Raw genomic sequence first — 13,472 nt, forward strand, 5'->3', positions numbered from 1 at the left:
CCTGCCCGCGCGCGGAGCGATGGGTGGGACCCGCCGAAACCCGACCGCGGCGGAGTAGAACGGGGCTGCCCGTCAGACCGCGCATGCGCAGCAGCTCCGTGACTCCGACCAGACTCCAGCGCCAGGGCTTCGCTCAGACCGGGCGCTGCTTGGCCCCGCCCCCCCGGCCAGAGGCTACTTCCGCTTCTCGGAGCCCGGGCCGGCTCGCAGGTGGGCGGGGCTTTTGCAGCGCGTGTAGCGACCCGGGGGATTCCCTCCCTGCCGGGCTGGGAGCGGGGGCGTGTCCCGAGGTGGGCGGGGCCGGCGCGCGCTGCTGGGGTTGCAGGGTTCGCTCTGGGCCCCACGTGGCTGCCCGGGCGGGGGGGGAGGCTGCGGCGGGTGCGCGCGCGGGGCGCTGGGACCGGCCCTTTGTTGCGGGGGCGGGGCCGAGCGATGCCCACGTGGGCCAGTCCCGGCTTCTGCCCAGCGCGTCTGGTTGGTCCCGGGGCGGCGCGCGGAGGGGGGCGGGGGATGCTCACCTGAGAGGCGGTGCCACTGTGGGCTCCTGCCCGGGCACTGCGCATGCGCAGCGGTTCTGGCGCAGCCCTGGCCCGTCTCTGCCCGCGCGCTGCGAGTGTCCCGAGGGGGACGCGGCTCCACGTGGACTCAGGTCTGGTGGGGGCGGGGCGCCGGTGGGGGATGTAGGACTCAGGGGGATGTGGCGGCTGCTGGAGGATTGATGCCGCAGCCCCGCACTTTCAAAGGCCAGTGCGGGCCACGTGGGGCCGAGGGTGCGCATGCGCGTGACGCCACGGTCGGTACTTTAACAGCGCGCGGCCCAGCGTTGCACGTGGAAGGCAGAAGGTGGATGGCAGAGGCTTGTGCTGTGGGGGGCGGGGCGGTAGGGTGATGCTCATGCGACAGACTATGCCATGGTTATGGGCCCATTGGTGAAAGCACTAAATATTATCCAAGTACACTAATGCAGATAAGTGCACTTTTCAGGATGGCGGGCGCCAGGGGGCGGGGACACTTGCTGGCCCGGGGGTGGCCCCCCCCCCAGCCGCATGCCCGGGGGCGGGGCCCCCCCATAGCCGTGTGCCCAGGGAAGGCACCCCCTGGCAAGCGCTGCACGCCTGGGGCTGGCGCCCCCCCCGTAAGCGCCCGGGGCCAGGGCACGCGCGGCGCCCCCAGGGGCGGGGCCAAGGCCGGAGTTGGCAAGGGTACGCGCAGCGCCGCCGGGACCGGCCATGCGCCCGGGGCTGGCACCTGCCAACCCAGATTGCTCCGTGGGCGCATGTAAAGAGCCTGGCGGGCGCCATGGCGCCCGCAGGCACCGGGTTGGGGACCACGGCACTAATGGAATGGAATGCAGCTGCGTAAATTATACCAGCTTCAGGGGGTAGCAGAGATTTTTTTTCAGTTCATCCTGTACAGACTAACAGTCTGGTAGCACTTTATAGTCTGCCAATAAAACCAGCTCTGCTAGATTCAGCCTTTTGACCAGCCAATACGTGATGTTAATAAAAATACAGAATGATCAGCGGGGGGGGTTAACAAAAAGAAAAGCATAAAGCGAAGAACTGCTTCTTGCATACTAATTTGGAGTCCTGGGAACACATTTCTCATGGAACTTTCTTGTTCATTCCGTATGCACCGAATTCTCTCCACAGCCGTGAACACAGAGTTCCATCCTTTCTGGCATGGCCGAATAAACTGTGGCTTGCATTCTGCTTCCACCATTTTTGCTCCAATTGCTGGGTGTTCAATTTTAATTTATAGTGCTTAGCATCTGGCAAAAATGGGCCTGGCCATCTTTTTTTAGGGGTCATTTGATTCTTTTTGTACCACATCTATAAATGAAACTAGATTCTGCAAGTGGCAGGCTCAATGTTGGTGTTTTGGTTCAATTTATTCACGGTTGTTATCGCTGTCAGGGACGGCTTCAGTTTTCTGAAATTCAGCTTATCAACATGAAACCCTGTTGTTGAAAACACATTTGAAAGACACCCCCCCCCCCAAAACAAACTCAAGCCACATTAATATGTCCCCCAATTGATATACCATGCTGGGTAAAATACATTGAGTGGATCCTGGGGGAAGCTGTGATTCCACCCCTGAGCCAGACATCCTCTGGTCCATCCCTCTTTCCTGCCCCCTGCACTCCAGCCCCCAGCTGCTCTCCACACCTGAGGATTCCCCTGCCCTTGGCCTCATGACTGCACCATGCCAAGCAGCAGGACTGGCAGTAGGGTGGCCGTTCCCCCCAGGCACTGGAGGAATTGGGTGTGAGGGGTGGCAGAGGGGAGGGGGCTTGGATTAAAGTTAGGAGCCTGGTCAGTGGCCAACCCTATTCACCGTGCTGCCCAAGAGTGGTTCTTGTTCTGCCCTGGCCCAGCTGATTTCCCCCTTCCCCCCCAGTTGCTCCAATGCTAAGAGCCGGATATGCTGACTCAGGGATTTGCGCAGGGGCTGGCAGGGAGCCTATGAAGCCGCAAACTGGGTGTTTGACAGCCTGGGCCAGTAGCGCTGCCTGGCATCTCCAGGAGCCTGTTGGGCCAGGGGCTTCCAGTCCCAAACTGGACACCTGTCTCCCTCAACCTTCCCCCTCTCACCCTGCCCCCATCCCCTCACAGCTCCGCTCTCCCATCCCTCATAATTTCTGCTCCTCAGCTAGAGAGACCCACTATGCAGGCACAAGTGTTGGGGTCCAGCCATCTGATCTGGGTGTAACTCGGCGTGTGCATTGCTGCCATGCGACTGACTGTTGTGCTTTACAGAGTCACAGGCACAGAGCTATTGGAGATGGCAAAGCCCCATGAGCTCACCGAATCTATGGGCCTGGGGCCAGGTCAGGGCGTCTCTTCCTCATATTTGCAAAATGCCTTCCCTGTGTGTGTCCAGTGCAGCTCAGATTCTTTTCTGTCTCTTTTCTCTAGGACATAAGAAACAGCTTGAACATGTAGGTGGCTCGCACGCCTGTCATACTGCACAGCTCAGGGAAAGAGGTTGGAGCTGATGTTGGCACCACATTTCCCCAGGGCTCTACAGCCAGATGTTGGATAGAAATGTCTCTGACTCACTTAATTCTGAGGGTCTGACCCTTGCACAGCAGACTCTGGAATTCCCCATTCAGGAGCACAGTCTGACTTCAGATATTTCCTAGAGCTGTCACATACCTGGGGACTGTCTGCCTCAGACTGTGGGGCTGGAATATGGGTCTGTCACTGCTGGGCACTGGGCACATTTAGACCGGGGCAGCAGGGTCCCAGAGTCTGTATTACCTGAGGGCTGTTTAAAGAGACCTGTGTGGAAGGAGCAGGGGAGGGAGAAGCTGGTGTCTAAGTCTGGTTCCTAGTGGGTAGATTCCTGCAGCCCTTCACCTGGGAACATCCTGTCCCTCATCGCCTGGAAGCTAAAGAGTGAATTAGCAATTGAAACTCAATTCCACTTTTGTCCCCAGCTGGTGTCTCCGGGCCAGAGGTGAAGAACAGCAATGGGACCTTTCAGGGGAAGGTTGCATATCCATGGGCTGTGTTGCCCCTGCTCTCAGGCTGGGGGAATTCAAGGAATTCTAACTCCAGACCTGTTAGAGCTGAGACTCACTAGCCAAATCTTATCATCTGTAAATGAAATAGAATCACATGGAATTGTTTCTGTTCAGGTGTGAGATGGGGCAGTTCCAGCTGCCAGAAGAGATTTCCCCTGAACTGGAAGAACAAGTCGATGCTTTCTCCCAGAAAACGATTGCGCTGTCAGAGACTCTGAGAGAATTCAAAGGTACCTAGAGGGATGGAGTAGGGGAAAGTTGTTTAACTATTAGAAACTATTGAATCTGGCCTCTGAAGCCAACCATCCCCTTCCTCAGTTCCCACATGGAGAATGACGGCCCCATCATGCTGCTCTCTTTAGAGGCACTGAGCAAACAGAGTCAACTGCTTGCAAATAGAGCCAGGTGTTTGCAAACGCTGAGCCTCCCGTTGGTGTCAAGGGATCAAAATAGGTAAAGTTAATGTCATGGCAACGTCTTCGCCCCAGCACAGGTCTAGGTTATGACAAGAGGTGGTTAGTGACTGAGAGAAACCAGGTGGGAGGGGATGAGGAGGGAAAAGTAAATCTCACTTTCAGTTTGTGTCTCCTTGGGCGGGGATGAGGCTGCAGAGATGTTGGCTCCATTGCTGGGAGGTGCCCAAGTGAGAGAGGACACGGAAAGTTTGACCTTTTCATACTAAACCCTTGAGTGTGTCTCTGGTCTCTGATACAAGTGAAATGCAAAGTTCAGTGTGGAGACGTGTTATAAAGAGGAGAGCCTGGAATCTCACCTCTCTTATCCCTTCCCCACCAGACACTCTGCCCTCTGCACTGGAGAGAGCAAGAGGAAAATCCCTGGGAGCTTTCAGACAAGGTGAGTTTTTCAGGTGGAGATTCTTTAAATGAGAAAATTCCTGTGAATAAATCTTCAAGGGATTGTCATTAAAGTTACCAACCAAACCCAGCGACCATAGTGCACATAGCCCTAAATCTCACCCACTGATCAGTGAGGAGACCTGGGGTGCTCAGTCAGTTTCAATATGGGGTTGGTTTCAAACAATAAATAGGCTGAAAGGCTGAGAGCTGAGTGGCTTCCATGGTATCAGTTTGTTCATGGCGAGAAACTGCCGAATACGCAAGGGCTCTTCGGTCTAGTGCAGGCCTGAGCAAAATACAGCCCATGGGATGGATCCAGGTCACCAGGCCATCTGATCCAGCCCACTGATGCTTGGCAAGCAATGGGCTACTTCCATACTTGCAACTTCCCACCTGTAAGCCACTCAGAAAGCGAAGGTGAGTCTGGAGGTGAAGGGGGAAGGCTTCAGGTGCTGCTTCCACCTCCAGGACAATCTTATTGGCTGGCTTCTGGCCAGAAAGGAAGCACCGTGCCCCCTCCTCTCTGGCTCATAGTTATTCACTTACCCACATGGCCCTGCTGCCTGTGCAAGGGTTGGGCAGGCTCCTTTCCTGCCTCAGAGAGGTGCTTGGCTGCTGGCCGGGAGTCACTCAAGTAAGTCTCCTGGCCAGAGCTTGCCTCTGGCACCCCAACCTCTCTCTTCCCCTCCTAATTCTCTGCCTCCCACTCCTGCCTCCCACTCCACATACCCGAACTCTTTGTTTTCTTCCCCCATTCAAGTATGCAAGAAGCTCTTCATGGTCAGAAACCCTCAGCTCCCTATTTGTCCACTCAGCCACTTTTCTAAATGAACCTTACTTTAAATATCTCATGAGTAGTTGGCTAATCCAGTGCCCCAGATCATACCTGCCTCCTTAACCAAACTCCTTCCCAGACCCCTCTTTCCCTCCTGCATCCCAAACCCTCACCCAAAGCTCCTTTCTTCACCCAGTGTCCATCGCATTCGCTGTATTTCCTGCTTAATGTCTTGGAAGAATGCAGCTCTCAACCACTTTCCAAAATCTTGGAGTGCCTCTCCCCCATCAAAATGAATTGCCCATCCTTGGTCTAGTGGATACAACTCAGTGAGAGTCAATAACTGAAAGCTGCAGCCGGAGAATTTCAGGCTAGAGAGGAGGCACAAATATTTGATGGGTAAGAGGATTCACTGCTGAAACATGAGCAAAGAACTGGTGGGTTCTCCATCTCTTGATGTCTTCAAATCAGCACTGGGCAACTTTCTAGAAAACATGCTGTGCAGAAACTATTCCGAAGTAGGAATAAGATCCTCCGGAAAAGGGCGCTTTTTCCGGAGGATCGGGGCCAGTGAAGACGCTCTTTTCCGGCTTTTCTAAAAGCTGGAAAAAAGCGGCAGACATTTTTATTTAAATGCCGCGGGGGATATTTAAATATCCCCCGCGCATTTCCCTATTGCGACTCGTGAAATTAACATGCCCCTTCCGGAAAAGGGGCCAGTGTAGACGAGCCCTGGGTGCTGAGAACTGAATCCCATTGTTGCAGGCAAAGTAATGTAACTCAAGCCAGGTATTGAGAGAAATAAATACGGCTTTCGGATCTAACTCATGTGTGGTGTTTATGGAATATCTAGACTCAGCGTTTGCCCAAAACTGCAGAGTCCAACATGTTTTTCACCAGGGACAGAGTCTGGGCAGAATTGGGGTGTGGAAAGAATTAACGCCCTTTTTGAAATGTCTCCAATTCCCCTTCTCCCCCTGCCAGGCTGCAGAACACCCATTTCTGACTCCAGCTCAGCCCCTCGCCTGCAGAGCCAGGGACAGGAAATGGCCGTGGCAGAGCCGGTGAGCTTCGAGGAAGTGGCTGTGTATTTCTCCGAGGAGGAATGGGCTCTGTTGGACACAGGCCAGAGAGCCCTCTACAGGGATGTGATGCAGGAGAACTACGAGGCTGTGAGCTGGCTGGGTGAGGATTCCTATCCTCTTGTGTAACAGAAGCTGGGTGGGCTCTGGAGTAGCTGGGTTGGGTTTGGTTCAGGGTCCTTCATTGTCTGAACCCCCAATATCAGCAGTATCTGCCCCAGTAATCCTGACTCCTGTGTGAGAGGCGGTTCAGTGACATAATAGTGGTGCTGCTCTTCCCACAGCTAAGGTCTCACTGTGGTTCCCACAATCTTGCCCATGCTGTGCCTTGGCCGGAGGTGTCAGTGGAAGGGCCCAGGCAGGAACAGCAGGGACCAGAGTTGTGGGGCTGGGTGCAGCTGCTCTTAGCGTCTGCAGGGTCCCCTTGTGCTATTGTGCTGAGCCCTTGGAAGGAAGGCGCCAACTCAGAGTCCTTCCTTGCCTCTGGTAGATTCTGTGCAAGCCAGAGAGGCACCAAATGGCAGGCCCGACTGGCCACAAGAGGAGGGCTGCTGCTGCTGACAGAGTAGAAACAAGGCTGCAGAAGGGGAGCTGAGCTGCAGGAGCATCTACAAGCAGCAGAGAAGCAGCCCATCCTGTCTCCACCTTGGCCAGAGTTGTGACAAGAACAGGAACAGGCCAGCACTGCCCTGGCTGTCTGTAGGACTGACCGCTGTTGTGGGCTGCTGACAGGGCCCACCATGGCACAATCAGTCAGGATCAGGAGTGTGGACCATAGGCAGGGCCTAAAGTGGCCAACCAAGGAATCATTTTCCTGATCAGACAATTCCCCTGCCTCCTGGCTCAAGTAGAGCATCTGAGCCCAAGAGCAGGGCAAGTCCAGCCCCCAGCCAAGAGCTTTGTGGACAGGGCCCATAGGGCTCTAGAGCTCTGCTGGATCCTTTCCCTCTCAGCCCTAGAGACCTGACATGTCAGCTCAAATATGAGTCCTGGCTAGAGGCATCTGTCAGTCCTGAAAGTCCTAGAGCTCTCCCCTTATGAGCAGTGTGTTCCTGTCCGGCCCAAGTATGGAACAAGCCCTAAGGGAGACTGAGTTGTATCCTGCAGAGTGCAGCAGAGCGCTCAGTTCCCCATGGGAGTCAGCTGGGCTATTCCCAACATGGTAGTGGTACAGGGGGAGGATGGAATTAGTGTATCCTGGGATCTTGTACCAGCCAAAGACCAGTCTATGGAAGGTGGGGAAGGAGCCTTTCTGGGTAGGAAACTCAGATCCTGGCTTTGGAAGCAACAATGGCAAAGACCTTAATGAAAAAGATCAGCATTTGGTTAATTTCTCCCACAATAGGATTTCCAGTCCCCAAAGCTCATGTGCTCTCCTGGGTGGAGCAAAGGGAAGAGCTGCAGATCCCGGATCTCCAAGGCTGTGAGGAAGGGGAGATCATCAGTGATACTCACACAGGTGAGAATTCAGCTAAACTGACTCAAACCAATTTCTGTGGTCTCATAGCAGGTGTTGGTTGTGTGTTTTCATCAAGTCTGACTGGCCCTTCAGCCTGTCTTCAACTCCAGTCTCAGAGTGCTGTGTGAGGAAAAAGTGATGAGGGAGCAAGGTGAACTCAGCTCATGATTATTGTATCTTTACAGCCATTCTTTGTGTGTCCCTCCCCCCCCCCCCCCCGCCCTCCACATTTTCTGTTCACCATTCAGAGTTTTTCTTTCAGCTCAGCACAGGGAATGACTCCTGTGTGGTTTCTCTCTCTATCCCAGCAGGTGATGAGATGCTGAAAGAGAACAATGAGAGGAGTCTTCAGGAGGAAGGACCTGAGCAAATGGCTTCATGTGGGGTATTAGTGGGAAGATCTGAAGGGCATGTTTCTCAGAGTCCTGATCAAGGAGAGACTTGTGACAGTCAGCGTAGTCTACAAAGGCAGCAGGGAAACCATCCCGGAGCAGAACAGGATAAATCCAGTGACAGGAGCAGAAGGTTGAAAACAAACATAGAAACTGTTCAAACAAAAATCCCCCATCAACATTCACCTTGTTCTTGCAGTGACTGTGCAACTCCTATTAAACATGAAAGAGCCCACACAGGAGAGAAACCCTTCAGCTGCTCTGACTGTGGAAAAAGCTTCAGTCGGAGGTCTCACCTTGTTAACCATAGGAGAGTTCACACCGGAGAGAAACCCTTCAGCTGCTCTGACTGTGGGAAAAGCTTCAGTTGGAGGTCAGACCTTGTTAACCATAGGAGAGCCCACACAGGAGAGAAACCTTTCAGCTGCTCTGACTGTGGGAAACACTTCAGTCAGAGATCAAACCTTGTTAGCCATAGGAGAGTTCACACCGGAGAGAAACCCTTCAGCTGCTCTGACTGTGGGAAAAGTTACAGTCAGAAGTCATACCTTGTTATCCATAGGAGAGCCCACACAGGAGAGAAACCCTTCAGCTGCTCTGACTGGGAAAAGTTACAGTCAGAGGTCAAGCTTTGTTAACCATAGGAGAGTTCACACCGGAGAGAAACCCTTCAGCTGCTCTGACTGTGAGAAAAGGTTCAAACGGAGGTCACACCTTGTTAGGCATAGGAGAACCCACGCAGGAGAGAAACCCTTCAGCTGCCCTGACTGTGGGAAAAGCTTCTGTCGACAGTCACAGCTTGTCAGCCATAGGAGAGCCCACACAGGAGAGAAACCCTTCAGCTGCTCTAACTGTGGGAAAAGCTTCAGTCAGAGGTCGCACATTGTTATGAATAAGAGAACCCACACAGGAGAGAAACCCTTCAGCTGCTCTCACTGTGGGAAAAGCTTCAGTCAGAAGTTGCACCTGGTTAGACGTAGGAAAACCCACATGCAAGAAACCATTCAGCTGTTCTGACTGTAGGAAATGCTGCAGTCAGAGGTCACAGTTTGTTATCCATAAGAGAACTCTCACAAGAGTGAAATCCTTCACCTGCTCTGACTTTGGGAAATGTTATTGCGAGATTTCAAGTTGTATAGAGTTGAAGCCACACATGTGAGAAACCCTATAGTGGTGGTGAGCAAAATTTTCTCTGTTGGCACAATCTAGCCTGCCGAAGGCTTTGATCCTGTCCACAAGGAAATGGCACGCCCCACTTCCAAATGGGCATGTGCTGAGGGGGAAGGAGCTTAGCCCCACCCCCTCTTTGTGTTGTGTAGCTACTAGAGAGGAGGCAGCGCTAGGCTGAGTCCTTGCCACACAACCTAAGGCTGGCATTAGAGGCACTACTGCCACTGCACTGCTGGCCTCCAGGGCTACATGGCCATGTCAGGGGTGCCTCTGCATAGCTGCAGCAGTAGCACCTCTGGCCCTGGATTGAATGGTTATGTCTATACTGGCATGATTTTCCGAAAATGCTTTTAATGGAAAAGTTTTCCGTTAAAAGCATTTTCGGAAAATTGCATCTAGATTGGCAATCTAGACGTGCATTTCTGCAAAAAAGCCTCGATTGCCATTTTCGTGATCGGGGCTTTTTTGCAGAAAACAGTACTGTGCTGTTTCATTGGCCCTCTTGCGCAGATCATTTGCGCAAGAGGGCTTTGGCTCGAATGGGAGCAGAACAGTATTTGCGCAAGAACACTGACGATCTTGCACAAGATCGTCAGTGTTTTTTCGGAAATTCAAATGGCCAGTGTAGACAGGTGGCAAGTTTTTCTGCAAAATCACCTTGCCAGTCTAGACACAGCCAATGGTTGCAGCAGTGGTGTCTCTGGTGTCCGGGGCTGGTCCTGGTCTTTGTGGCTGCTGCTGCAATAGCAGAGCCTCGCTACAGGGTGACCAGGACAGTGTGGCTGCAGATGTTGCTGCAAGGGGGGCCCAAAGCCAGGTAATATTTGCTGTCCTCTCCAGATACTCCCTCCCAATCTCCTCAATTCCCTTTCCCCTGGAAGGCAGCTCCCCCAACTTGCTCTGGCACTCTCCTTTTTTCTTGCACCCTCTCTCCTGGCCCCACACTGCACCCTTCCCCTGGCCAGATAGCTGCCTGCTTCTGCATCCCAGATCCTTCCTTAAGACCCCAACCCTTTCTTGAGCCCCCTGTTACATTATTGGATTTTAAGGTGAGCATACAGATCACTTGCTGTGATCATGGGGAACTGTTTGCCTCAAATTTGGTACAAAGTGGGCCATGGGAGGTATCAAATGAAAGCTGATATTGTGTTGATTCTATGTATGGTATTCATGTACTTGTTTGGAGTTGGTATGGGGAGTTATCATGATGGGCTCAGTTGATGCTGTGTATGGACTGCCTGTCATGGGGAAAGAATGTCCAATGAGTGACTATTCTAATCAGTACGGATCCAAGGACAATGGCTCTCCGGGTGGCCAATACACAGCTGAGGAATGCATGTGGTAAGGTGCAAAGCAGCCAGGTTACAATGGCTGCTGGCATATGAAACATGTCACTTGACCATAGGATTATCTCCAGCTTGGGAAACACCAGGAACGAATATCAAACACCGTGAGGGGGGCTCCATCTTATCTTCAGTCTTGCTACTTATCCAGATGAAGCCTTGCTAAGGACAGAGACAAGGGGAATGAGTGCTGACCCCTCCTGATATACAATGTACGCCAAAGACTTTTGTGCTAGCAGTTTGTAACATCTCCGCTACGATCCTGCATCAAGAATTTGCCGATTGATGTATATAATGTATTCTCCTTAACAACCTTACTCTGAACCTTTGTTTTCTTTTATTAATAAACCTTTAGATTCTAAAGGATTGGTCCGCTGTGATCTTGTAGGTAAGATCTAAAGTATAAATTGACCAGAGATTCATCACTGGTTCTTTGGAACCAGGTGGATCTGTTCTGGGTTGGAGAGATTGGGCTGTATAACCCCTCACCTGTGTGTAAGCCCAAGGCTGATTGTGGCACAGGAAGAGCTGGAGTATCTGAGAGTTTTTACTTATGAGGCTTCCTGTGGGTGGACTGGCAGGTAACGTGCTCTGTATGACTGGTTTGTGACCTATTTCAGAAAGGTCTCCAGTCAAGGGCTGTAAGCAGTCCTGGTTTTGAGCAATTTGCCCTGAGTGGATTCCCTCAGCAGTGCCCAGGCCCAGCCCGGCCCTCTCCAAACCTGTAGACTACTGTTGCTCATGGAAACTCACTGTTAATTACACAATTAGTCAAGCCATTTTGCTAGGGCTGCATCTGGGGAGTTGCATTTAAAAGGTTTAATCTCTTCAGTAATTTAACTTTCATGTTAGTTGATCAAACTTTATTGTATATTATGTAAAATATTTATGTCCAATACATACCAAAAAAATCAATGTTTTTACTTATTGTAGGGGTGGAGAACTTTTTTTGTATTGGGGGCCACTCACCCACAGAAAAATCAGTTCGAGAACACTCAAAGATGTGGCCCCTGACTGAGACACCTCACTCTTGTGGCATTCACAGGATAAGGGGAAGAGACAGAGAGGACTGAAGTTCAGGGCTTCCCATAGGCCAGATTTACTTTCCTGAGGTTCCAGAGTTAGTGGATTTTGTGGATCTCCTTAGGCTCTAGGGTGGAAACAAAAGTGTGCTGACCTGACTCTGCACTGGGCTAGTGCTGTGTGTGCCATGTAGCTTCCGGCAGAGCTGTGGGCAACATTTAAGTCCTGTAGTCACTCTCTGACGTACCTGAAGAAGGTCTCCAAGAAGCCCTGAGGGTTGGGTTCCTGCAGATCCTGGAAGGCAGCTTGCAGAAAGTACTGTATCAGTAGTAAATGCCTTGATAGGTTTCATCACTGTATTGTTTTGACAGATTCCCCACCCCTCCCTTAGGCCTTGCTCCTAACCCTACCCCCTTCCACCACCAGTGTTACCAAAAGACAGACAACATAGAGGGCCACGAGTCTTACATGTGTAACATCTTGTCTCCAGAGTTGGGGGAGGACTATGCATTTTATACGAGAAGAAAAACAAACCCTCTTTTCCTGGTCTTTGGTCTGTTCTAGTCTTCCTGGCATGGGAGTGGGAGACTGGGCCTGCCCACTCCACTGGACTTCTCCCAGGGACCCTACAGGAAGAGCAGCTGGCAGGGCTTCTTGCCCCACTCTAATACCACTACCTCTCCACCGGCCTCTTCACCCACTGCTTCCTTCTATTATCCTCTGCCTTTTACCTTGGGGCTCAGCTTGGCTATGCTCTGCATCTCTCAAAACTCTACCCCTTGCTGCCTGGGAGGAAACCTTTTATAGGGAACGGGAGGCCTTAACTAGCAACAGGTGCTTAATTAACACCTGTTGCAGGCTGATTCCTAATTAGGCCTTCATTATCTGCCCTGATTACTGGGCTGTATTCAGGTGAGGCTAATTGGGAAACAAGAAGGTATTAACCCCTCCTCCCAATATGGCTGCCTTCTATAGCATTTTGTAGACCTTCTGTGAGGCCTTGGTAGTCCCCTGCTCTAGGTGTGCTGTGTATTCTCCTACACCCCTCTCTCCTTTTTGGGTGAGGGGTGCCTATGGAGTGCGTTGCCTTTTTGTGGTTAGCAGGTCCTGGCTACCATTACATTCTAGGCCAGACCCCCTTTTCCACCAGCTTTTTTAGCTATTGAGGGTGTGGGGGGGTTTTCCTGCCCTTCTTCTGGGTGGGGGGAGCTCTCTCCCATCTCTTTCAGGGTCTATTGTCCCCCACCCTTCTCCCCTTCAGTATGCCTGACCTCCACTATTCCTGTTGCTGCTTCTTTCTCTGAGGTAGAGGAGGTAAGGGGGCTGCTTTAGAGCAGCCTCTGAAGTTCTCTCTCCTCCCACAGCTTGTCCTGTGTTGGGGATGTAGGGAATAATTCCGGACACCCTGGCTGTGTCTAGACTGGCCAGTTTTTCCGGAAAATCAGCCGCTTTTCCGGAAAAACTTGCCAGCTGTCTGCACTGGCTGCTTGAATTTCCACAAAAGCACTGACTTCCTACTGTAAGAAATCAGTGCTTTTTGCGGAAATACTATGCTGCTCCTGTTCGGGCAAAAGTCCCTTTTGCACAAAAGTTTTGCGCAAAAGGGCCAGTGTAGACAGTTGAGATTTGTTTTGCACAAAAAAGCCCCAATCGCAAAAATGGTGATCGGGGCTTTTTTGCGGAAAAGCGTCTGTGCCAATCTAGACACGCTTTCCCGAAAATGCTTTTAACTGAAAACTTTTCCGTTAAAAGCATTTCTGGAAAATCATGCCAGTCTAGACGTAGCCTTTGGGTGCAGGTGAAAACAAGCAGAGGATTTATTGATTCACACAGGTGGTGGAG

The 13,472-nt window shown here is 52.0% G+C and overlaps 1 protein-coding gene across 1 annotated transcript; it reads left to right on the forward strand.

The window, feature by feature from the left end:
* Positions 1–2,250: 2,250 nt before the first annotated feature.
* On the forward strand, positions 2,251–11,126 carry LOC149522856 (uncharacterized). The gene is given in 7 exon segments (XM_089771067.1): positions 2,251–2,941; positions 3,644–3,759; positions 4,325–4,384; positions 6,146–6,346; positions 7,589–7,702; positions 8,011–8,695; positions 8,697–11,126. Coding segments are annotated over 7 exon segments (1,593 nt in total). The 5' UTR covers positions 2,251–2,939; the 3' UTR covers positions 9,112–11,126.
* The last annotated feature ends 2,346 nt before the right edge of the window (positions 11,127–13,472 follow it).

Source organism: Pelodiscus sinensis, chromosome 19, assembly GCF_052426305.1.
Source record: "Pelodiscus sinensis isolate ZL-2025 chromosome 19, ASM5242630v1, whole genome shotgun sequence".
Lineage (NCBI taxonomy): Eukaryota > Metazoa > Chordata > Testudines > Trionychidae > Pelodiscus > Pelodiscus sinensis.